Below are 24,396 nucleotides of genomic sequence, written 5' to 3'. Positions count from 1 at the left end.
AACTCATAAAGAAGACTTTGAGAAATCTGTGCCTGAAAATAAGGAAGTAGAATGGAATGCATTGGCATTATGGTGTATATAATATAGAAGCTAATTTTTCACCACTTATATAGTTCAAATCCCTCTGAATGGGATGTGCATATATGTAAAACAAGTTAGAGAACTTAGCTGAAAAGGCCTGATTTACCACTATGTCACTGTAGTTGAAGTGCGTTTATGAACCCGGGGATGAACCAAACCAACATGAAATACAGTGAATATGAAAAATCCATTTACAGCTGGTATAATTGTTTTATTGATCTGAATGGTTTACTCACATTTCCAATGGCACAAGTACATTATGCACATGCTCCCACAAGTGGTAAGAAAACATTCATATTACCACACTAAATATATGACAGTTTTTGCAGAAAAACTAAGAGGATTTATTTTGCAATTCATTTGATGTGGTTTAACAGGGTTTTTTTACATTATACCTCCTTTTATCAACTAGACTGCTGTGCTAACACATTAAGAAAACTGTAATAGTTTAGAAAACTGTATAGTGATAAAATATAATTATTCTGTAAAAGGTATTATTTTAAGGCCAGAGCACTTCGCTCCTGCTAGCAAAGGACAATGCTTACCATTATGAATTATGCCTTTTCTCTTATCCAAAGGAAAATAAATTATTTTAGCCTCTGGAATTAGACCATGAACCTGCTGCTGGTCTAAATTTGAATATTTGATTTAGGTTAATTCTTAATTCCTTCCTATCCTGGATTCACATTTGAAAGGGTAACAAAAGTAATAATTTGGAGGGCAAGTTAAATTAAAGAATAACCACAACATTTTGCAAACTGCCAGGTAGTAAAATGTGTTTATTACAAAATTGATTAAATTAAGCAATTTCTTCAATCAATATTACGATGATAAATCTGGTGTGTTTACTTAATAAATATATGGCATGCTTATTATGTATAGAGTTTGCATTTATTAAAGTAATGTTGGTTACCTCACCTCACTCTGCCCACATCTCTCCCCTGGGGTTTTTAATGTTCCAAAACTTTGATCAGCTTTCACATAACCACAGTTTTATATCCACTAATTTTAATCCAGCTTTAGTTAAGATGGAAATGACACAGTTTTTTTATTAGTACCACAACTCCCAAGCCATTGGGCTAAATGGTTGTAGTGTTCAGCAGTAGTTATTAGTTGGAAAACTGGAAGAACACTAGGAGGGAGGGAGGGTGTGTGTGTGTGTGTGTGTGTGTGTGTGTGCGCGCATGTGTGTGTGTGTGCGCGCATGTGGAGTGACTAATAAGGTGTGGGTCTATCAAATGTTTATAGGATTATACAAAAGTAGGACTGGAAGAGACCTCATAATGTCATCAAATCTAGTCTCGAGCCCAAGGTAAGATCATCCCTGACTACTACCCCAGCCATGCTAACAATATGCTTGTTCCTGGGAAAAGGAAAAACAGAGGGAAACCCTTGTAATGATGAAACTGTAGTACAGGTGGTATTGTTCCTTACAAAATTTGTCCTATGTCTATGCACATCCCCTTTCCCCAATCATCTCTTCCTTTTCCCTCTCCTAGGACCTGATCCAAAGCCTCCTTTTCCCATGGAAGCTTGGATTTTCTACATGTGCAAATAAGGCACCTCTGGTAAGAGCGGACAAGCATCCAGGCAGGTAATCTAGAGCTAACAATATTGGGAACGCTCATGTTGTGTTAATGCTTCTGCACAGGGGGTATTCCAAAGGCAGATGCAGAGTGGTGAGTCTCTGGTATCACAGACCCCCATAGAAGATCAACCTTTGTGAAGTCCATCCCTGTTCTAAAACACTGATGTCAAGTCAATAAATGTCTGAACCTATTTCCATTAAAGTCAAAGGCAGCCTTTCTCATTCACTTCAGCTGATATTGGTTCAGGCTATAATGCAAGGTACTGGAGAAATCTGAGTAGATAAACATCAGTTTTAGCATGAATGAAACCTTTTTTGATCCATTCAACGATTATGAACAGGCTCTCATACTGAATACATACATATATTGTATTTAAACCTGAAAAGGGATATCTATATCATGTTTCAGTTCTAAATCCAATATACATACAATAAAAAGATAAACATCTAAGGTCTGCTAAACATTCAGGACTGTAATTTTATTGAGTACAGTACTATCACTAGTTAATAAATCTGCTTCTAATAGTAGAAAAAGTAAAATATTTCCCCAAATGCATAAAAACAATACCCTAAGAATCTCTGCAAGTGTGTACAAAAAGATCTACCACTTTTAGCACCTAAAATGGAAACCTCCAAATGAAAATATGAGTATTTCCTGGAGGTATGCTGCAAAGTTGTCTAGGGCAAGAAAAGTGTAACGACTGACTTTCCAGTTACACCTGATTTCTACCAACTCGGGAGCTTGTGTGTGTTCCTGGAGAGTCCTGAACAACTTTTTCTCCCAATTATAAAAGAATGACTACTTACAGCAGAAACAATGTCAAATAATGGTGCTGCTCTCTAGGGAAGTCTGCCAAGTCCTAACTGACTAGACTTCTAATATCCCGAGGAGGCATTTTTTGTGTTGAAAGAATCAAATTTGATGTCTTCTCCATGGCAGCTCGGCTTACAATGAGCAAATTAGCACCAGTTTTAGTGAAGCTTATGTGCACTTCAAGTACCACAACTAAAGAGGAATAGAAAACTTTTGGCATAGAAGGTGATAAAGATCGCACCAACATATGATCAAGACAGAAGAGCTTTAGTTTCTACTAGCTATAAATATACCATCCCCAATATGTAATATTTATTGCTATTTTGCATTATTTTACTTAATACTGGGCATGTTTACACATGAATTTAAGCATAACTACATTTATTTTAACAAAATTTAACAAAAAATTTTTTGCCAGGTGTCTACATGTGCAGGGATTTGGCACTGAAGTTAGTGCCAAGTCCCTGCCATGTGCCCCTAGTGGCTGGGCAGACCCAGTGTTAAAGTTAGTGTTGGTCGCATCTACACATGCGTTAATGTGCTTTAACTAATCATGCCTAAATTTGATACCTGCATTTGCAGGTATCAAATTTAGGTGCAGTTAGACTAATTCCAGCATTTATAATGTGCATTAAGGGCACATACATGTAGATGTGCACCCTTAATGTGCATTAAATTAGAATAATGCTCATTAATGTGTCTCATGTAGATGTGCATGCTGTTCCCTGAGGTTTTTTTATTGTGTTTTAATTAAAGGCCTGATTCTGTCATTTGAAGGAGAACAGGACAGAGTTCTAAATGAGGCTTACTACATCACAATACAAAGACTCCTCCAGATTAAAGGTGGGAGGGTTTTAGCAGAACAAACAAGCTTCTGACCAAGCAGATGAACAAACTAGATCTAAAAAAAAAAAAGGATGAAGCCAGGGCCTTCAAAGATCCTTATGGGAACTTTTGAGACGTAGGATGAGGTAATGCCTTCCACATCAACCAGTGATGTTTTTAAGTCATCATTCTGACTTTATGTCCCCATCCATTGCCTCTGAAAATATAGAAATTAGCCAGGCAGGACTTGTTACCTTTGGGTTATATCTCCTTTACATTTCAAAATTACCAGTAATACTCAGTTAACTCCTAAATAATCATCTCCATATTAAATTGTAGAGGAACATAGGGCCTGACCCAAAGCCTAATGGAAAGACTTTCAATGCCCTTTGGGATTAAACCCTGAACATCCTCAGTCCTTACATCCTGTTATAATACCCCATAAAGTTTAACTGCTGTATAAGTGATAGAGCTGACTTCACTATGAAGAAGAACAATACAGGAGATGGAAGATGAATCATAAAGACAAAATTTAGCTGACCAAGACACTGATTTCCTATGTAGGAAGGAGAGTTGCCTCCTAAGGAAAAGCAACTATTCTCTGAATAATCCTTAACTAAAATGGATTGACCAAAAATGTATCTTCCTGGTTAGATTCTTGTATGATTTATGCTGATATAAATCAAGAATAATTGATGGGACTTATGGTACATGAATACTACAGTGACAGAGGTCCTATTTGTTTTGTGTCAGGCAGATAAAGCTTTGATCAATGAGCTCAGAGTCATGACCTCTCTGTCAATGCAATAGTGGTAATAAAGTTGCTGCATTTTTGAACATGGAATTAGTTATTAGTCCTGCTGTTTGGAAGGCTGCTACTCTGTACACCACTATAATAGTCTTGTTAAAAATTTCTCCCGATGAAAAGGAAATGGAATCAAGAAAATAATCCTGCTCTCATCTAAACAATTGGTTCAAACATAGACATTAATAAAGGGATGTGAATATTAAAAGACAGGATCACTCACGTGCCTAAATCTAAGACTACTCTCCACAAAAACACCGCCTCATTTCACAGGGACCTAAGTTTTTATTGGTAAAGTTTCCAAGCACCAAAAGTTGTGCTACTACACAGAGAGGGGTGTGACCTCATTTTGGGCAGAACTGAACATCCTCCTGCCATTCTCACACCTAGGTAGTTTTGAAATTCACAAATGAATATTTCTGTGCCTAAGTCACCTGGCAGTTGTGCCATGGACATGGCTAATACACACTGGGCATGTCCACACATACATTTATGTGGTCTTAAATTTACTGCACAGTAAGTTACTGCACTGTAAGTGGGAACAGGCCAGCGTCTATACATGCAAGCATTAATGGTATGTGTGGACTGACTTGGAAGTAAGGTTAGTGTCAAGTCAGTCCACACACAGTGTTACTGCACAGTAAGGCACCTACGTGTGTTACTTTGCTGCAACTAATCAGGCATAAATTTTATACCTGCATGATGCAGGTATCAAATTTACATTCAAGTTGGCATAAGTCACCATACTTACTGTGCAATACAGGCATGCACATGTAGACATGTGCCTGTACTGCACAGTAATTTCAGTGTAGAAGTGCCAAATGACAGCATTTACTACAGCACAAAACATAGCAGCCACAGTCACTTTCCTTCAAAAATGGCCCAGCTGTATTATATATAAAAGCCTAGGTGTTAAACAGTCAACTTGAAAGTAGGAAATTTGAGTTAATTTCCCTCCGTATGCTGATAGGGTCAAAACACACATCTCACACCTCCAGGGAGAGTGCCCAAACCACCTGGCTGGAGTCAAGGTGCAGTGGAAGCAAAGGCCTCTCCACCTCTTCTGCTGAAGCTGTGCCACTGTGAAGCCAAGAATTCAAGATACATATGGACAGAGGAAGAGCAAAGAAGAGGGAGTATAACCTCAGAAAGTTTGACTTAGATTCTAGCTCTGAATACACTGTATGAATTTTAGCGAATGCTTTCTAATGCAAAATGGATAAGCACTTAGGGCTTCTATGCATGTGCAGGGCAGTTTCTCCAATGCACTGTGCATTGGAGCAGATTTGATTAATCAAGTCTGATGGAGCATGGTAATTACCACACACCAGCAGACTCCAGTGTCATGTTTATAAGTGTCCTCATGCTGAAAAATGACAGCACAGTGCTTTAAACAGAAACTTGTTTGATGAACTTTAGTTCAAAGTACCCCACAGCCATTTTTCAGTGCTGCGACGCTGATACATGTGATGATCTGGGCACTTCAATTAGCATGGCTCTCGGAGCTGCATTAATTAAAGTGCCCACCCTCCCCCATCTCCTGGACCATATCTATACATGCACTTAGGGCACAGACAGAAGTGGCAATTGCTGCCCAATCTGGCCACAGAAAGCAGTTTATAGCCGTGACCAAACACAAGTACACAATTGCAGACAGCTTAAAAAATGGCTGATTGGGTGAAAATCTGGCTCCTTGTTGCATGACGTGTCAGATGAAGAGATTTCAAACACGGTGTCTTCTGTAACTTCTGTCTATGCTACCTGCCATCCTCAAGCTGTTTTCAGAATGTGAGGGGGGAAACAAATGCAGGGAGTTTGGTCTGGGGGCTTTCAGGTGTATTGGAGCCCCTAGAATGAGTTTCCTCTGCTCCCTTTCCTCCCTCCCGTTCTGAAACTGGGACAGGATGGTCATTGCTAGGGGAAACTGACTGCAAGGTCCCAGTAAGCGGCTAGATTCCTCTCCCCCCTGCAACCAACTATGAACTTCTGTTTTGTCTGGGGGATCGCTGTAACTCAGAATACTTCCTGCAAAGTGTTATCAGTTGCAGCTAGGAGCTGAACTTCTGTCTGTACCCTTAAGTACTCACTATCCCCTTGAGAGTCAATTTGTAAGCTGCAACCTTCTCTTTCTATTGGGTAGTTTAGACAACTTCTTACTTGGTGTGCTGAGTTTTGTGAATTATTTCCTTATTTGTCCTACTCTCTCAGTTATTGTATTAGGAGCCTAGACACCTCAACTTTGAGTTGTGAATTTTACAAAGTGGCAAGAATCCCCAAAAATCAACACTAAAAGGCTGAGCCTAAATCCCATTTGTGAATAGAGATGTCTACAATTTTTTAAAGCATATTACTGAAGTTCAAATCACAAATACATCTAGCAATGCTTACATAGAATTATTTCATCCAGAACTTTCTTAAATACTTATACCTGAGAAATGGAAATTCATAGACTAATTTTCTTGTTTAAAGCAGCAAATTTAAAATGCAGCAAAACTGTTTCTAAAGACACAATATTTGCAAGTGTAGTATAAAGTTAATTATATAGTTCAGGTGAAATTTCAACTGTCACCTACTTTCAAGGAATCCTGATATATCAAAGTTTTTTAAACAGCTGACACTATAGTCACACAGTCATAATAGTTTAAAAATATAAGTGGGTACATCATATCCTAGATAAAGTTCATTTTGATATTTGTGGGAATAATAATATACAAAGATTAAATGCAATATTTGCTACATTAAGTAAGGTTTTCCACTGTTGCCTAACGTTTCCATACTGTCTATGGAAAAAATTAGTGACAAGAAATAGCCTGTAAGAGGCTTTTCTAAATTAGTTTTAAAAGCTAAGTAACATGTAATGGATTGACAAGAGCACATACATGCTGAAAATACACAGCAGGCCATTTATCTCAGGACCACTCTAATTTTAAAGGACATATTTTTGAAAATATTATTGGCTGAAGTTTAAAAATAATCCTGCATCCTTTTCATACTTTCTTACAACATACTATACATACTTTTTGTTATACAGAAAGTATTTCAAAATAATCTTACAGTATTTATGCTATAAATATCTCCTTTAAAATTGACTGTAGATACATATTATCTGTAATGACTTAAGTGTAATAATTCTTGTGTCATCATGTAAAAACATATACATTAATTACAATGTTCTAACACCTGCAGAAACCCAAGTACAAAAGTTGCTCATTGATCAATTCCAGTTAAGTATTTACAACCTTGCTGCCCCGGCTATTTTACAAATAATCTTCAGTTCATTTAGGTCATTTGTTTTTGTGTAGCAAACTCCCAAACTTTTGCATAAATCCTCGGAGCTTGTTTTCATTAGGCTGTAATGGATGGTGTGCAGTTGAGTTGTAATTAACCATCTGATTACCCCTGGCATGGCTGTTCTCTAAGGGTTTGTTTTTCATTTCTGAGGGATATGAACTGCTATTTGTTTTGTTTTCTGAAAGTTGACCAGATCTTTCCACTTTACAGAATTGCTCATAGCGACTATAAACACGTCTGTCATTCAAATGAGATCTTAATAACTCCTCTTTGTGTTTTGCAGTTGTAAGCTGAGGCATCACTGTATTTACTCGTTTTGAAGGGGTTGAAATAGGTGCAGTTTCATGGGTAGCATTTGTTATCAATTCTTTCACATCTTGGTACTGGATCTGCTCAGTATTAAATCTAGGAGCAGATGCATCTCCTGCAGTTTCTATGAACTTATTTTCTCTGGGGCACAAAGGAGGACACTTTTTATTGCTTTCATCAGGTAAAGGTGTTGGTGACTTTGGTGACTTTGGAGACTTTGAAAGGTTTACAGTAACATCTTCTTTACTTTTATGCAAGCTTCCTTGTGAATTTGAAGATGTAGTCTTTTTTCTTCTTGGGAAAGTATCAGTTTTAGTCTCAGACTTTTTTGGCTTTTGATTCTCTTCACCTTCAGAAGTCAGGGTATCAGAACTGCTACACATTCTGTAAAAAGCAGGAGCTTTGTTTTTTGACAAATTTTCCGTCTTGTCTGGTGTGAGATTGAGAAATAATTTCAGTTTCTGGGATCCCTTTTTCAGGAAACTCGGGGAATTTTTATTTTCTTTCTTTGAAGTGAAATCTTTGCTAGGCTCCTCTCTGCTAGCTTCAGCAAGAGCAGCCATAGAAATTGCCTTGGCGGTAGTGGGGCTCTTTGATTCTCCTTTGATGCTTTTATCTTCAGGAGGTACATGGTTGGTCACATTGTGTAAGCTTTTGGAACTTTTAAGAGTGTCCTCGGGAGGCTTCATATTGACTGGTTGTTTAATTCTATGCCTAGTCAGTGTGCTATATACATAGCTACATTCCTGTTTTTTGACACCTGGATCCAGCATGAATTTTGAGTTGTCAAACATAGGGAAACTTCGCCTTTTTAATATATTTTCATTTTGTTGGCTCTTCATCTTTTCAGCTTGTTTATCTGCACACAGGGTTGTGTACAAGAACGATGATGAGTTCTTACTAATGTTTGGGTTTAAACTAGGTTTTTGGTCTTCTACAGTTTGCATTGCATGGTTTTTTGCTGCATCTGGTTGAGGTGGGACTTTTGTGCTGAGTTTTGGTGAGCTTTGGTCAATCACATTTTTCAGACTTGGGGCATGGTTGGATACTGCTTTAGGTGTTTCACTTCCCTCTGAATCAATTATAGTTGAATTTGAAGAACTTGCACAGCTGCTTACTTCCTGCTGCTCTGGCAAAGTTGGCTTAAATACCAATGATGACCTCAGACGAGAGTGAGAATAAAAGGCATGAGCTTTAATATTTTCAGCTGCATCATAACCATTATACCGGTCTCCCACTGCTGATCCATTAGAAGCTGCTGAATAATCTAATTGATCATTTAAGTATGACTCAATTCGCCAGTTACGTAGAAAAGACTTTGTAGTGTGTTCAAGGGTAGGCATTCTCTGTTGCAGATGTCGGATCTGATGATCTGTTCCATTGAAAGACCTCCGTATGATTGAATTTCTTTCTACAAGATTAATCTTTGGTCGGGCAAAATGGTCAGCAAAACTTTGTTGGGGTGTATTATGGTTATTTGTATAGCCTTCTCGTAATGAAGACACTATACTAAGGTTTTCAGGTGGCATATTCCAAGTATTTGGTGGATTATTAACCCAATTAATTGCTCTGTTGAGCAGAAAATAAGGAGTCCTTTCTGGTTTCTCTCCAGCATAACTATGTCTCTTCCAGTGCTCAGTTATTTCATTGGGTTGACACTGGTTGATTTGATTTTGCATATTCATACCTGAATGAAAGGGTAGCTTATTGTAGGTTTTATTTCTCAAACCGTATTTATCTATTTCATTAACTGCATATCTTCCTCGAGTTTTCAAGTATATTGGGTCTAACTTGTGAATTTTGTCTTGTCTACTAAACAGGTTTCTCTGGCTAGAAACTGAAGCTAAAGATGACAGTGAATGCTGGTATTTGTCATTCTCCCAGAGTATCCTGCGACTGTTTATCCTAATTAATTCTGGTGTGAATGAACTAGGAACAGATGATCGAGCATACAGTGTCCTAAACTCTTCATCAAAAGATTCAACCAGTTGTCCTGTGATAACTTGAACCATGCTGAGGTTGGTTTTTTCAAATGACCACATAAAGCTGAAAGCACAAAAAATGACAATTAGCAATAATGGAAAACTTTGGCCAAGTGGATCTTACCACCGCATCAAAAAACACCCCTCCGATTTTTCAAAAACAAGTTTGAAACATGCAAATAATTGTTCACAAATTAATTGTGGACATTTACCAAGGCTTTTGAATAGTGGAAGTCCTGTCTTGTTTGAATTTATTAGGAAATTTGCTTGATTTAGTGGGAAATGTATACGGCTTATACCTACTCATTTATACCTACAAACACTTATGCACAGAAAAAAGTATCCATCCATAAATCTGTTAAACTATGGGCACATTTATATGTGTGTACAAAATTATCCATGACAAAAAAGTCAGAGTCCATATTTGGAAATTAGCTCCATATATTTATCTTTGAGAAAGAAATGTAATTGGAGTTTACTCTGAAAAAAATAATTAGGAATATATACAGAAGTGCTTAAACAGTTCTGAATAAACTAAATAAATTATTATTTTATATATACAAAGAGAAAAAAGTACACTTGAGCTACATAGGCTCATTTTTGTAGTTAGGATATAACAAGTCTTATGCCATAATGACATTAATAAAAACAATGTCCTACAGATTAAATTTGTAACAAACAGATTCTTATTTTATGATTCCATGCCTGGTTTTGCTTTTGCCAAAACATTGCAAGAAAACTGAAACCAACATCATAAAGAATTAGGACTTGTATAATTGTATTTGTTCATCAGTGAAAAGGATTGTTGCGTAGCTTAAATATTTTACTATTTAAATCAGTTACTTTTATATATTCCAAGAAGAAATTAGAAAAATAAAATATGTTTAGATTTAAAATAAAATTATAATAAAGCAATATTTAAGGCTACTGCTTCTTGAAACATTAAATAACGTCTTTAGTTTGAACTGAGTTTACGGTGCAGAAATTGAAAAAAAAAGGGTAATCAGCTGTTGTAAAATCTATTCTTTTTCTTTTTTTTTTTAAAAAAAAAGATTAATTTCTGAAGGATTTGATGATGGGGCCTCCTACATAGCAGATTGAAAGAAGAACTATCTTCCAAAATGCTTCAAAATTACTTTCTCTTAGAGAAAGTTGCATTCTCACAGTGCGTACAGCCACTTGCCACTCCTGGGAACAGCACAGGGACACTGGTGTAAGAAACCTGGGTGGGGGGGTGGCCACAATGCGGGGTGTGGGCAGTGATTCCACAGTGGGGTTGGGTGTTGCCTGGTCTGGGGAGGGTTAGGGAGTTAAAAAGAACCCAGTCAGGGTCAAGTGGTGGGAATAATGCAGCTTTAGGCCTGGGGTGAGTTGTTGGGATTCCCAGCCCCAGGATTGTGCTGCAAATATATACGGACACGCATTCATGAGATCAGGTTAACCCTTTCCTACACTGAATTAACCAGATTTGAATTTAAGTTAGTGCACCTATTGTGGTAAATTAACTTAAATCATGTACACCATTTCATAGGTGTTTCAAACCCTCTGAGCACCTGCACAATCTGGCATTTAGATTGACCTAACCCTAGTTTGACTGATCTAAATGTAACACCTGTGCATACCCGCAGAGTCAAACTTACATTATTAGTTGGAGATATCAAACTACTCAGAAATCCTGTGACCTGGGTTACACTGACTCACTTAAGAACTTGTAATTTACCTTAGCATGCTTTATACATCTTTCCCACACTTGTCTAAGTATTAACAGACACAAATTACCTTCAAATAGTGTACATCAGAGGAACTCTATTGATATATAGTAGCATTTCCCCGACTTTTGATACCTGAGTCATATACTCTTTTTCTGGATTAAAATGGATGGTACACTTCATTCACCAATTTGCAAGTTGGATAAAGTCAGTAGGCCCCATGCCACCACACAGACCCTCTGCCCCCATCTCACTCATTTTTTCATGGCACACTCCTGCCACTTTCATGCCACATTAGTGTGCCATGGCACATCTTTTGGGAATGACTGGTATTGGGAATTAAAAAAAACAAAGGAAGGAAGATAGCAAGAAAGGTAAGTAAAATTTCTAGTTATGTGTTAGACAAATTTAGCCATTCCTCCCTAACTTAATTTACCACATTTTTACGGTTGTTCAGTATAAATTATGTCAGTTGACATGCTCTTAAGCATGCTTATATGTTAGTAAGTAGCTACAGGGAGATTTAAGGGAATCTACCTTAAGGTGAAAGACCCTACCTGACTTATACTATAGTTAGGCGGACCATATGGAATTCCTGGAAATCCAGGACATCATCTTGGAAATCCACGACACTGCCCTCCTCCCCCCATGCTCTCACAAGTTAACAGGGCATGTACCCATGTCCCTGCATTTCCAAGATGCCCATCATAATTCTCAACAGCCAGCTGGGACCAACTTCTGAAATCTGGGATTGATCCAGCTAAACGGGGACATATGGTCACCCTAACTACATTGTATAACACCAAATGTCAAGAACATTTTAGCAAAACACGTTATTGAAGGACTATTAGAAATAGAAGTTTAACAAGAGGGCTTACAAAATATACCTCGGCAATCTTCTTGAATTCACAGAACAATAGGAATAATTCAAAAAGTTTCGTACAAGTACTTAATTTTTACTGAGTTCTTTTAACTGAAAGAAAACTGAGTCTGCTTAATTCCCTGTTCATAGCCTCATATAAGATTAATTATTCAAAAAGCCCCCATGCCTTCCGTACTAAATAATGCATGACGTAGATGACATCAAGCATTACAATATGATGAAAAAAATAAAAAAAAACAAATTACTTATAATGAAGGGATGAATTCATATTGCCTTGATTGTATAGAAATATATTCTGCTGATAGCTCTGATCTTACCTGTAAGTACCATACATTACTTTCTTACAGTCAATTAGAAGAAATTTCTGTTCCATCTTTCCGTGGAATTTTGCTCCTGTTTTGGAATAATAATCTTGTCCCTTTACTGTTCGTACCCTCATGTTCTGAAAAAGATTACAGAAGACCTTTAATATCTACATATAACAGTCTACATTTAATATTTTATGTATCAATACTAAGGGGAAATAGGGAGAAGGGATTATTACTGCTACCTGTAGCCAAACTCCCACCTTGGAGCCAATTCCAGACTTGAACACTGAATACTGTTCCTTTGTGTCTCTGTGGAAGACTTTTGAGACTTCCTAAGCCACAAATAATGTAAGCTTCCTGTTTGGACTGTGCATAAATCCCCACTGCAAGAGCAGTCTGTGATACATTAGACCTTGGCAGGTAGAAATAGAGAGAATTTCACTAATGGCACTTACTGAAATGGCACTCACCTGCATACCTGCTGCTTGGGGCAGGTATGCACTGTTACAGGTGCATGTTCAAACTTCCAGGGGCTGGTGGGGAGGAAGGAGTCAAGAACCTGGTTTTTCATTTCCTGGGGAACTGTCCTAATCATTGAGTTACTGGGTTAAAACCATTAGGCTATTGGGCCCTGTAACAGGAGACCCCTACTCCTGTTACTGAAAGCAAGAGAGCAGGGCAGGATAGAGCGAGCAGAGCCAGTGGAGCTTGCAGAAACCCAGGATGCAAGGGATAGCAGGTGCAAGCAGTATGGGCCACAGGGGCAGTGGAATGCTGGGATGTTGATTAGGAGGTAACTTCACCTGGGAGCTGTTAACAGCGAGCTGGGTCACATGAGCAGATCAGAGGGAAGAAAGGGGCCATACAACCCTGAGCCCATGGCTAGAGGTTCAGACTGGTTTGGATCTTCAAAAGCTCTGTTGGTAGCCTCACAGTGACCCATGGTTTTGTGTTATGTACTTGATTACCATTGGCTTTTTGCTTACCAGAGGCTTCAGTTGTGGCTACAGGGGTGGTTTGAAGGCCACAGAGAATACCTGAAAATCACCTAGTGCTTTAAGCACTGCAAGAAGCAAGGAAAGGAAGGGAATAACTCTGCAAGGGTTAGAGGCCTGGGGCTAGGTAAGCTGACCTAAAGAGAGCCAGGGGCCCATTAACTGAAATCAGAGTAATGCATGTGAGACATGGATATAACTATGGGGGTGACTGAAGGCCACAAGTAAGCCCTTAAGGCACAGTGAGGGTCAGGAAGGCCAGTAAGACCAGGACTCAGCACGAAAGAGAAAGTACTAGAAGGGCCAGAGGTCAAGATGCCATGTTTGGGAGCAGAGATGCCCCGAGAGTCTGTGTTTGGGGACAGAGAAGCCCTGAGTACTTTGCCAAGGAGGAAGGTACCAAGGTAAAAGCTGCTCTGGCATCTAGAAGCAGTCTCTGCAGGTAAACACATTAACATCAAAGTGTAGCAGAAGGTCTGGTGAATGCGGTATTATCAGTGGGGCTGTTAGGGGTGCCACAACCACCTTGGAAACTAGGTCCTGTCACAGCACCATCTTCTTCTCTTCCTCCATTCATGGATTGTTACCCTCCTAAAAATTTGGACTAAAAAGACAGTTACATGGCTATGGAAATATAACTTGGGAACATTAAGCAAAATAGGATTCTACCCAGAGTTTGCAAACAAGTATAGCTTTTTTTGGTTTCTATTGCTTTTTCTCAGTAATTTAGTTTATCTATGATACTTGAGTGACTTTGTTTCTGGCATTAGATAGGTGACTAGTACTTGGACAGGAGGCGTAATAGTCAGTGAATATTAGATTAGAGAAGTAAAAATCACCAGAAAGATTTTACTTGGTCCAATCAACATTGTTGAGCTGAGAGATGGAAATTAAAAAAAACACATAAGTAGTCATAATTTCAAATACAATTTTCACCAGTGCATTAAAAAATCCAAACATTATATTTAAGGTAAAAAAGCAATATTTTAAAATCACCAATTTCTACCCATTATGGTCCCTTTATTCTTTGTCTTCTTCTCCTCTCTCTTGCTCTTTCTCCACCACTTTCATGCTGTTTCTCCTTTCCTATCCAAACATCACAATTCCTTATTTGACCACTTCCTTATTTAAAAAATAAGAAGATGGAGCTAAAGATAACTTAAGAATTATTTAGTGAGGGGCATTTCATATGGAACTCTTATTTCTTTCTAATGTTCACTTCTGTTTTTTCTAGATGGTGTTATATTTATGGCACAACTAAAATGTGAATTGTGCCATAAATTGCAATATGTCAGATGTTCATTGAATTTATGGTGTTATAAAATGGCAAAACACCAGAAAGATGTTCTGCATTTAATGTAGAATATCTTTGTGGATTGTTTGTGTCATGTTTTAATTTGAATGTATCACCAACAGCACTGGGCTACCTGGTATGGCTTTAGATGTCCCTCCATGGGAAACCTGTGTGGTCGCCACATGAATGCATTTAATGCTGTGCAGCCTGATTCTGGGTCTGTGACAAGTGGCCAATGCCCAATTGTACACATCCCAGGATGAAGCTTTCAGGATGAGACACATGCAGTTAGGCATTGGAGAGTTCCCCAGTGGAGGCAGTGTCAGGACCTGAGTCTAGGACCCAGAGGTACTCTCCCACTTGATCTCTCGAAGTGGCCCTAGGTCCCAGCTCCCTGTGCACTAAAAGACATGCTGTTGCAATGTGGTATTGGGGAACCAGTTCCCCAAATGCTGGGCTGCCCTGGCATTACCAGCATGGGGAGCCTGGAATAGAGGATTGGGTATCCTGTGCTGGACGCTCTGCTCTACAGTTGGGCAACTGGAATATGAGGAATGCCTGATCCCAAAAATAGCAATGTATGTATGTATGGCATAACAGAATCCATGATTTTTGGGATCAGGCATACAGTTTCAGATGACAATTGCACAATCATTTTAACAACTTCCAGGATCATTTTAACATCTTCCTTTATGTAAAACACTGAGTTTACATGTTCAGAAACACTATCCAAAGTCTATCTATATCTGTATTTGCAAGTTTCTTCATACACTTACCAGGTGTCTCCTGGGCTAGGTAGACATTACATTTTTACTGGTATAAGTGATTGGAAACCTGTCTATACCCATAACAGAACAGAAGTTTAGTGCACACAGACTGGTTTAAAAATAGCAGAACCCAGTCTAAGATTTGTCCAGTTCCCCTACCAAAGGGTGAATGCGTGTACTGTTTGCTACTGATGTAAAGTACATTGCTTACACAAAACCATGTAACTGAGAGTTTGCCTTAGGCTTTTTGAATGTCTGTACCTAGCCCTAGATACTGTGAATGCCTTCACAGGGAATCAGATATGGGGTAAATATGAATGGTACATGAATGTGGCTGTTGGATTGTGGATTGCAGCTCTGAGGAATAAACGCTAAATGCTGTGTCCACACCCTTAAAGCAAGCCCTGACAGTGCCTAAATCTTAGACACCACCGGATACAGTGACTGAGTCCTCTGGGAACAAACCGGTGTCAAAGCCATTGGTTTCAAAGTGTTGCATTTCATCACACTGTATTTGTAAAACCTGCTTTCAACTATGTTCATTTGCTCATCCTACACTTGATGTCAAGACCATGTACAAAGAACACGAGATGGCTGGCCAATATTGAGCTTGCCTTGTTTTTACGAAAAAGTCTGTTTCAGATAGAGTAGCAACATGATCTGACATCTATTGAACAAATCAGTTCACTTGAGTATTATAAAACATCCCCAGAAGTTGTTATGTTTATTTCTTTAAGCCATTATTGAGCCCTCAAATCAGAAGGGGTACAGCTCCCCAAGATCTGGGATGGTGGTATTTAGTTATTGTTTTCTTGTGTAAGTCAAAATTCCTTTTCTAACTGTGGCACCAGGCGATAAACCAGAAACAAAGGATTAATACTTTAAAAATAATTTTTACCTACTGTTTTCATAAGACATTTTTAATTGGATTCAGAGTACCTTTAATGACTCGGTTCCTTTCCTCACATATAAGATATTAAGGATGTCCAAAGGTCAGAGGTTTAAATAGAGTAATGGGGAAATTATTGGGAGAAAAAAATCATTCAGTGAGTGGAAAAGAGAAATAAATTGAATAATAGGAAATGAAGGGGAAATAAACTTAAAAAACTAAAATGGTAAGAGTGAGAAGAGTAGAAAAGCAAATGACTTCACGTTGAGTTTCTCTTTCAATTCACTTCATGTATTTATCTCACCACAAATTTTGAAACATCTTAGTTTGAAAAAAAAAAATGTTGCAAAAGATTTTTTCTGCCAGGGAAAAAAATCAAATTAAATCTCTGACATGTACATTCTTCTGTACACAGGCCACCATCCTTCAGTAATATGTATGCTATCACTTTTCTTGGTTATGCTTGTCAGTGGAAAAAGAAAACAAGTCCTGATATGTAGTCAGCTTACAAATGAGTTCAGTTCTCTGCATGGATATTTAATGCTGAGTGTTGAATAAATTCCTGTTCTCCATACATAAATTAGGCAATGGTAAAACATAATGTACCCCTGAACCAGCTCGCTGCTCCCACTGGTGGCTGTTGGGGGGGAGTAAGCTCCAAAGGAAAAGAGGATCAGGTCCCTCAGAGCTCAGGCCCAGTCCTCTGTTTCTGTGGGGTCCATTCCCCCATGCCACCTGAGCTCTGAGGGGCCTGATCTAATTTTCTCTGGAGCCACCCTTATCTAGGCTGCTAGCCAGCTGGGCACCACCTGAGCCCCGAGGGGCCTAACCTTTATTTTCTCCAGAACTCATCCTGCCCCCGCACCACCCCCTTCCAACAAACTACATGCAGACTTGCTGTTAGAGATACAAATGCAAATATGTAGGCTTCTAGTCCTGTTCCTGCTCACAAAGCCTCCAGTGGTTAAGTCATAGCTGTTCAGGTGAAGGACAGTCAGAGATGTTTTTTTGCCTTAATGTGTCACTGCTCCACTAAACCAAATAACACTAAGCTGACTAACATTTGTGCCGCTTTCAGCATAAGGTGGAACAGGGCCTCACTCCACCAAGAGTGTTAAGTGGAGTTGCTGGGATATACAGAATGGTAAATAGTGGAATTTTGTAGTAAACAAAACTAAAAATACAGTAAATATAACAATATAGTATATAGCCAAGAAAGGTAAATGTCCACGGATATTTGTTTATTGTTACGTTATTCTTAATCATACGTTTTGTTTCTTTTAAGTAGACTTTTGGGGCATGTACAGATGTTTGCTGCACCCAAGCTGCAAACCCAGCCTTGCTTTAAACCATGAGATGTCAGAATGGAAGTGGCATGTGCAAATCTTTGCCAGTTCCCAAAGCCACGCTGGGAACCTATTGTTAGTAACTTATGATGGGAGGTGGATGAGGCAGGATTGTGGGGGCTAGTGGGTCTACAGGGGGATTGGTAGATCAGCGGGGGAGGCGGGGCGGGGGGAGGGTTAGCAGGAATGCAGAGCAATTTGTCCATCCTGAGGTGGGGACATCAGGGGGCTAAAATTAGTCCAGTCAGATTCAGGACAGAGAAAGAGCACTCTGGGGCTGGGGTGAGTGGGATTTCCCAGCCCTAGGGCTATGCTCTGAATATATTCAACACATTGGGCTAACCCAGAGGTTCCCAAACTTTTGTTTATTATGTACCCACTTCCAGATCTGCCAGCTGCCCACTTACCTCTACCTGCATATGTTATATATTTTAACTCCTTAAATGCCAATTATTATAAGGAAAATTAAATCTGCCAATTATATAATTTCTCCCAGGTACCCCCAGAGATGTCTTGTGTATCCCCAGGGGTATGCATACCACAGTGTGGGAACACCTGGGTTAACCCATTTCCAATCTAAGTTAGTTCATCTGAGTTCACTAACTTAGATTGGGCTGGATATTTTTGCCCTCATGTAAAACCTCCAGGTGTTTACACACATAGGCATTTTGGTCAACCTAACTCTTCTTAAACTGATCTAAATGTAACATCTGCATGTACCTTTGGAGTCTATTATCCTTTTAGTGAATACACACACGATACCCAATGCTGTTAAATTGCCTTGTATAAAAAGTGATGTTACTACACAGGCCCAGCCAAGATACTTTCTAAACAGAACATCCCTTTAATCCATGCTAATCTGCAGTAATCTTCTTTGATTTAAATATATTCATTTTTTTAGCCACCATGCAAGTGATTTTGAGGTCTATAAAACCAAAAAAATAGAAAAACAAGCCTAAACCCTACTAAAACAACCATAACAAAACAACTGAAACAAAACCCAAATTAGAGTAAGAATAAGGAAAATACAAATAAAAAGATATAGCTGAAGTTTGCTAAGTCATAAATTAAGGAAAGTTTTGATGCTCAAAGAGCAATGTCCTCAGTCTGAAAGTAGAGACTTACACCTTTGTGCTACATCCTGCTTTCATGATGATATACAAAGCAACCTTGGATTAATTCATCTATACCTGTAGCCACTTCTAAAACTTTATTTTCTGTTACAGAAGCATCTAGTGAAGCTTTCAGTATGCCTTTGTATGAGCCTGCAGACATTTTTTTGATCCAAATGAATGTTTTCAAGATAAAAGTTCTTTCATATGAAAAGGGTTTTTAAAGCTAATCACATGCTACACATGTTTTAAAACATTTTCCTCATAAATGAACCTTCACCTTTCTAAATGTCCCTAATTGGTTTAGCTATAATTTTTAGACACTGTTTAGATTCAAGCACTAGCATTTGGTTGATGACAGTCCCTTTTAATGTTTTTTATCTCTTGTAAATTGAGATATTTCCTACAGAAACTGGAGCTTATGAAATTATTATAGATATTTATTTCTCAGAATTATACCCAAGATATGTGATATCATGGTTCCAAAAGTCCTCTTAAAATGTTGGCACTTATTTTTTATTATGTGATGACATTGTAAGTAATCTTGTAACAGTTGTAAATGTGCACATCATTTTTGTTTCTAGTAGTGAAAATCTCCATGTATATTTCTACTGGAAAACACTATTTCATGTCAATCACTATTAGGGTTTAGAAAAATGCCAGATTACCAAAATATGTGCGTGATATGTTAGCCATTGCTATTCTTAAGCACATCCCTTAGCTCTCTGTTAGCTAGCCACTAGAGGGCAGTATCACACATTCCTAAACATAAGTAAGTAGTATGGCATTACGTCAAAGAATACATAAGCTAATATTTCCCTTCAATATATAACAGAAATTGCTACATAATAGAAGTCTACCTGAAATTTTAAAGGAAACCTTAGGCAACCCATGTGGACATCATATCATACATCTCATTTTAGGACTGGGCTCTTGTCAAGCAGTAACACTGAATAATTTGGGGAATGCTAAGACCCTTTGCAACATTTTTGCCAGATGCATACATTAACCAATAGTTACAGAAATAAGTAATTGTAAATGAGCCTACACTAAAGTAAATTGTACAGAATCACAAATAAAATGCTGAAAGCTTTCTTGGAACAGCTCCAATATTTTTTAGCATTGTCCTTGGTATGACAGACTTATAAGTACATCAAATGTATTTTTATCAGGCCAAAAAGCGCATTGGATTGGACTGTGTTCCCAGTGATATATTAAGGGCATATAATCTGACTTCTGGAATATGTGGACTTTAATTCTCTCTTCATAATCTAACTGGAAAGAGACCATTTCACTCATCTAACTAATTATGGGAAATAGTTATTAAGTTAAATATCAGTCGTTAATACACATTTTCAGGAAGACACTAGAAAATAAAGTCCCACGTCTTCTCAGTGAATTGTAATTTTTTTAAAAAGTCTTGAATCTGTATTTTTGAACAATAACATATTTTGGTTTTCCAAACATTCATTTTAAGTCCTCATATCCTGCAAGACTCAAAATATATATATGTAAAATAAGAACACTCAAAAATATGTATTTTGACTGAATTTTTGCCAAGGCAAGAAAAAGAAAAAAATGTTTTGAAATTCACAAAAATAGTATACAGGATTCTTCTAACACAATAGGCATGTCTACATGAGACACTACTGTGCAGAAGCAACAAGCTAATGTGCAGTAGTGTCAGGAAAAAAACGTATGGCGATGGTACAACGCAATATTCCCAGTTCTGTGTAGTAACAACTGTGCATTCCTCCACTTATGTAGACGCTGCCACACTGCCATCTGGTATTGCTCATAAATTAAATTACATATTCAATAAAAGAGCACTATTAAAGGGTTTTTTATACCCCTAAAATAATAACATCATTTCACTGAGTTACAAAAACTATGCAGTAAATATGCGTTTTGTTGTAAAATATGAAGCCTTACCCTGAGCCTCTGGACTTGACAACCCTGTTTTTCTGTCATTTTAAGAAAGTGACTGAACTTGGACTCATCAAGAAGAAGATATACAGCAATTCCTCTGGTAGATGCCTCAACAATTTCTCTAAATATATCCACATCTGTAAAAATATCCATAACTATGGCAATGGCCTGTAAGAAAAGGAAGAGAAAATATTACAATATTTACGCAGTGATAACAAATTAAATATTGTTTATATAGTGCAACTAATGAATTAGTATGAATTTGTATTCTTTCCATACAAAAAAAGCTCTAAATGTGTTTTTAAACATAGGATACTCTTTAAGACAATTTGATCCTAATTTGAGAAAGGGGCCATGTGACCACCTGTCTGACATACTGGTGACATATCTCAAAAAGTGTGGAAAGGCTGTTTGTACATTAAAAAAACTATTAGTCAAGTATTACTGTAGTTTGGCTGCAGAAAAAAGACCCAAGAAATTATATTGTTTCTGTATAAGACACTAGCCAATCTTAATTTGAAATACTGAATACTCCCCACAGTATTTTAAGAATCAACAAGGATGACTCTGTTTCATCGCATAGTTCATTTTGAACTCTTAACTCAGAGGACACTCCCACAATTCAGTGAGGGTTTGGCTGAATAAAGAAGGCTGAATCAGGCCACTGCTAGACTTGACTAACTAAAAAAATACAGGTAAGTCTGAATAAGGAAATATAATGCCTAGCCTACATGTCACTTATACATTATTGATAATTCCAGAATTAATATTGAAGTGCAGAAGAGCAGAGAAAAAGAGAGTACTTGAATATCTGTAAGAAAAAATTGTCATTTTGAAAAATATTTCAATCTCTTTTCAATTCCTCTCTCTCTCTTTCTACATATATAGATTTATAAAGCCGTAAGATTGCACACTGGGTACAATGAACATCTGCGCATATCCCAAGGTGGGTTTTGGCACTACACATGATTTACCCATGTCATTAACTTTATTGAACCATCTGCAGTTTTGGTTTTTATTGTTATAATTATTATACTGCATTGGAAATGCTAAACTCATCCCCAAACCAAGAACTAAGACATTTAGAGGGTTGAGGGGGAGCTCAGAGATATTTTTGGTTTAGGTTTTGGGTTTGTTTTTTGGGTTTTTTTTATTGCTGTTCTTGCTTGGCTTCCTTTCTAAGGTAAGCAGAACTGAATAAGCAGGGTTGCCATATTCAGTTATCTGTCTGGTTTCACTAGCATCTGAAAAGACAGCTGCCAAGACTGGCTGGGCCTGTTGGGTGAAAAGATTAAAGGAAAACAGCTCATCTCAAACAACCCTGTTGTTTCAATATGGAACTAAGCCCTTTCTGTGTCTCTTACAAGTAGATTCTCATCTGATTTCAGACATTTGTTTAAAATAAAAGGACTGTATAATGAATGGGTTCATCAGTACACATTGAATCAACTATATAATATATTCAAAACCATCATCACATCCTTCAGAAATCACTCTCACCCACTTGTATGCAGTATCTTTGGTTACTGCAACCCAAATGATGAAGAGACTTACAATTGGAAGCTAGTTTTAAAAACAGTGCTTTAACCATGTTTTCATAAATGCAGAAACAAAATTGCAGCATAACAAAAGTGGTGACGTGTGTATATGTTTACCCTTTTTTTGTAAAAAGCCTAAATATTTTTTCTAAATTCCTAGAGATCAGCAGGATATTTTGTCCTTTCCTCCTCTCTAACATAACTATTTTAAAATACTTTTGTTAACTTTCACAGTGAATTTATTCACTTGACAAGCTACACTTTTTCAAGGAATGGGAAATCCTAGTTGAACATTTTCCACATGTGCTCTTTTTTGGTAGTGTCTGTGGGTAGCCTAATGCTTCTGACAGCTGAAAACTCAACTATCTTTAGTTTTAAGAATGGTAAAGATTGTTGTGGAGCTCTCTATCTTACAACCTTGGGCATATCCCTTTCTTCCATTCCTGCATGGCCATAAGAGGGTAACTCTTACCATATTCTCCATCTGACATGTGCATACCTGGCCATAGGTCATTAATCTTGCAGACAAAGCATATTTAGAAGTGGAATCTTGCCAAATTCAAACAATTAGCAAATTATCCATTTTTAATAACCAACTAACCAACCCTTAGAACATCCAGCATTATGATGGTTTCCCTATGACTTGAAATCTTTAAATCAAGGTTTCATAGTTTCATAGTTTCATAGTAGCTAGAGTCGGAAGGGACCTAGGTAGATCATCTAGTCCGACCCCCTGCCTTGGCAGGAAAGAGCACCGGGGTCAGATGACCCCGGCAAGGTGCTCATCTAACTTCCTTTTAAAAATCCCCAGGCTAGGAGCCTGCACCACTTCCCCTGGAAGCTGGTTCCAGGCCCTAGCCGCCCTGACTGTGAAGTAGCGCCTCCTAATATCTAATCTAAACTTACCCTCCGCCAGCTTGCGACCGTTATTCCTGGTCACTCCTGGCAGCGCATGGGGGAACAGGGACTCCCCCAATACCTGCTGATCCCCCCTGACCAGTTTGTAGCAGGCCACAAGGTCCCCCCTTAACCTTCTCTTGTGGAGGCTAAACAGGTTCAGGTCCCGTAACCTCTCCTCATAAGGCCTGCCCTGCTGACCCCTGATCATACGAGTGGCCCTCCTCTGAACTCTTTCCATATCGTCCACGTCCCTCTTGAAGTGTGGCGCCCAGAACTGGATGCAGTACTCCAGCTGCGGCCTGACCAGTGCCGCATAGAGGGGGAGGATCACCTCCCTGGACCTGCTTGAGATGCATCTGTGGATGCATGACAGGGTACGGTTGGCCTTCTTGACTGCCTCCCCACACTGCCGGCCCATGTTCATCGTGGAGTCAATGACGACTCCAAGATCCTTTTCCATCTCCGTGCTGGCAAGAGGGGAGTTCCCCAACCTGTAAGTGTGGTGCCGGTTCTTCCTCCCCATGTGCAACACCTTGCACTTATCAGTGTTAAACCCCATCCTATTCTCATCCGCCCACCGTTGCAACCTGTCAAGGTCAGCTTGTAGCCTATTGCACCCTTCTAGTGCACCCACATCCCCCCACATCTTAGTGTCATCAGCAAACTTGAACAGGGTGCTTTCTACCCCCTCATCCAAGTCACTGATGAAGATGTTGAACAGTGCGGGCCCGAGGACCGAGCCCTGCGTAACCCCACTGCCCACGTCCTTCCAGGTCGAGAAGAACCCATCCACTACCACCCTCTGGGTGTGGCCCTCCAACCAGTTGGCGACCCATTTGACCGTGTGGGCATCGACACCACAGTCTCCCAGCTTTTTGATGAGGACAGGGTGAGAGACAGTGTCGAAAGCCTTCCGGAAGTCCAGAAAGACTACATCCACAGCAACCCCTGCGTCTAATGATTTGGTGACCTGATCGTAAAAGGCCACCAGGTTGGTCTGACAAGACCTGCCACTGATGAACCCATGTTGG

The 24,396-nt window shown here is 38.7% G+C and overlaps 1 protein-coding gene across 2 annotated transcripts in view; it reads right to left on the bottom strand.

The window, feature by feature from the left end:
• Positions 1–146: 146 nt before the first annotated feature.
• The window catches only part of SACK1B (scaffolding CK1 anchoring protein B), a 100,589-nt gene continuing 76,339 nt past the window's right edge, over positions 147–24,396 (bottom strand). For both annotated transcript variants that reach the window (XM_090034014.1, XM_090034004.1), the window contains exons 3-5: positions 20,931–21,095; positions 12,605–12,729; positions 147–9,759 (exon numbers count right to left, since the gene is read on the bottom strand). In XM_090034014.1, the coding sequence (XP_089890140.1) occupies positions 7,398–9,759; positions 12,605–12,729; positions 20,931–21,095 (2,652 nt within the window). In that variant the 3' untranslated portion in view covers positions 147–7,397. The remainder of the gene's footprint in view (positions 9,760–12,604; positions 12,730–20,930; positions 21,096–24,396) is intronic.

This window comes from Crocodylus siamensis, chromosome 1 (assembly GCF_052110815.1).
Source record: "Crocodylus siamensis isolate JL-2025a chromosome 1, ASM5211081v1, whole genome shotgun sequence".
Lineage (NCBI taxonomy): Eukaryota > Metazoa > Chordata > Crocodylia > Crocodylidae > Crocodylus > Crocodylus siamensis.
This window is presented reverse-complemented; position numbering and strand designations above follow the sequence as displayed.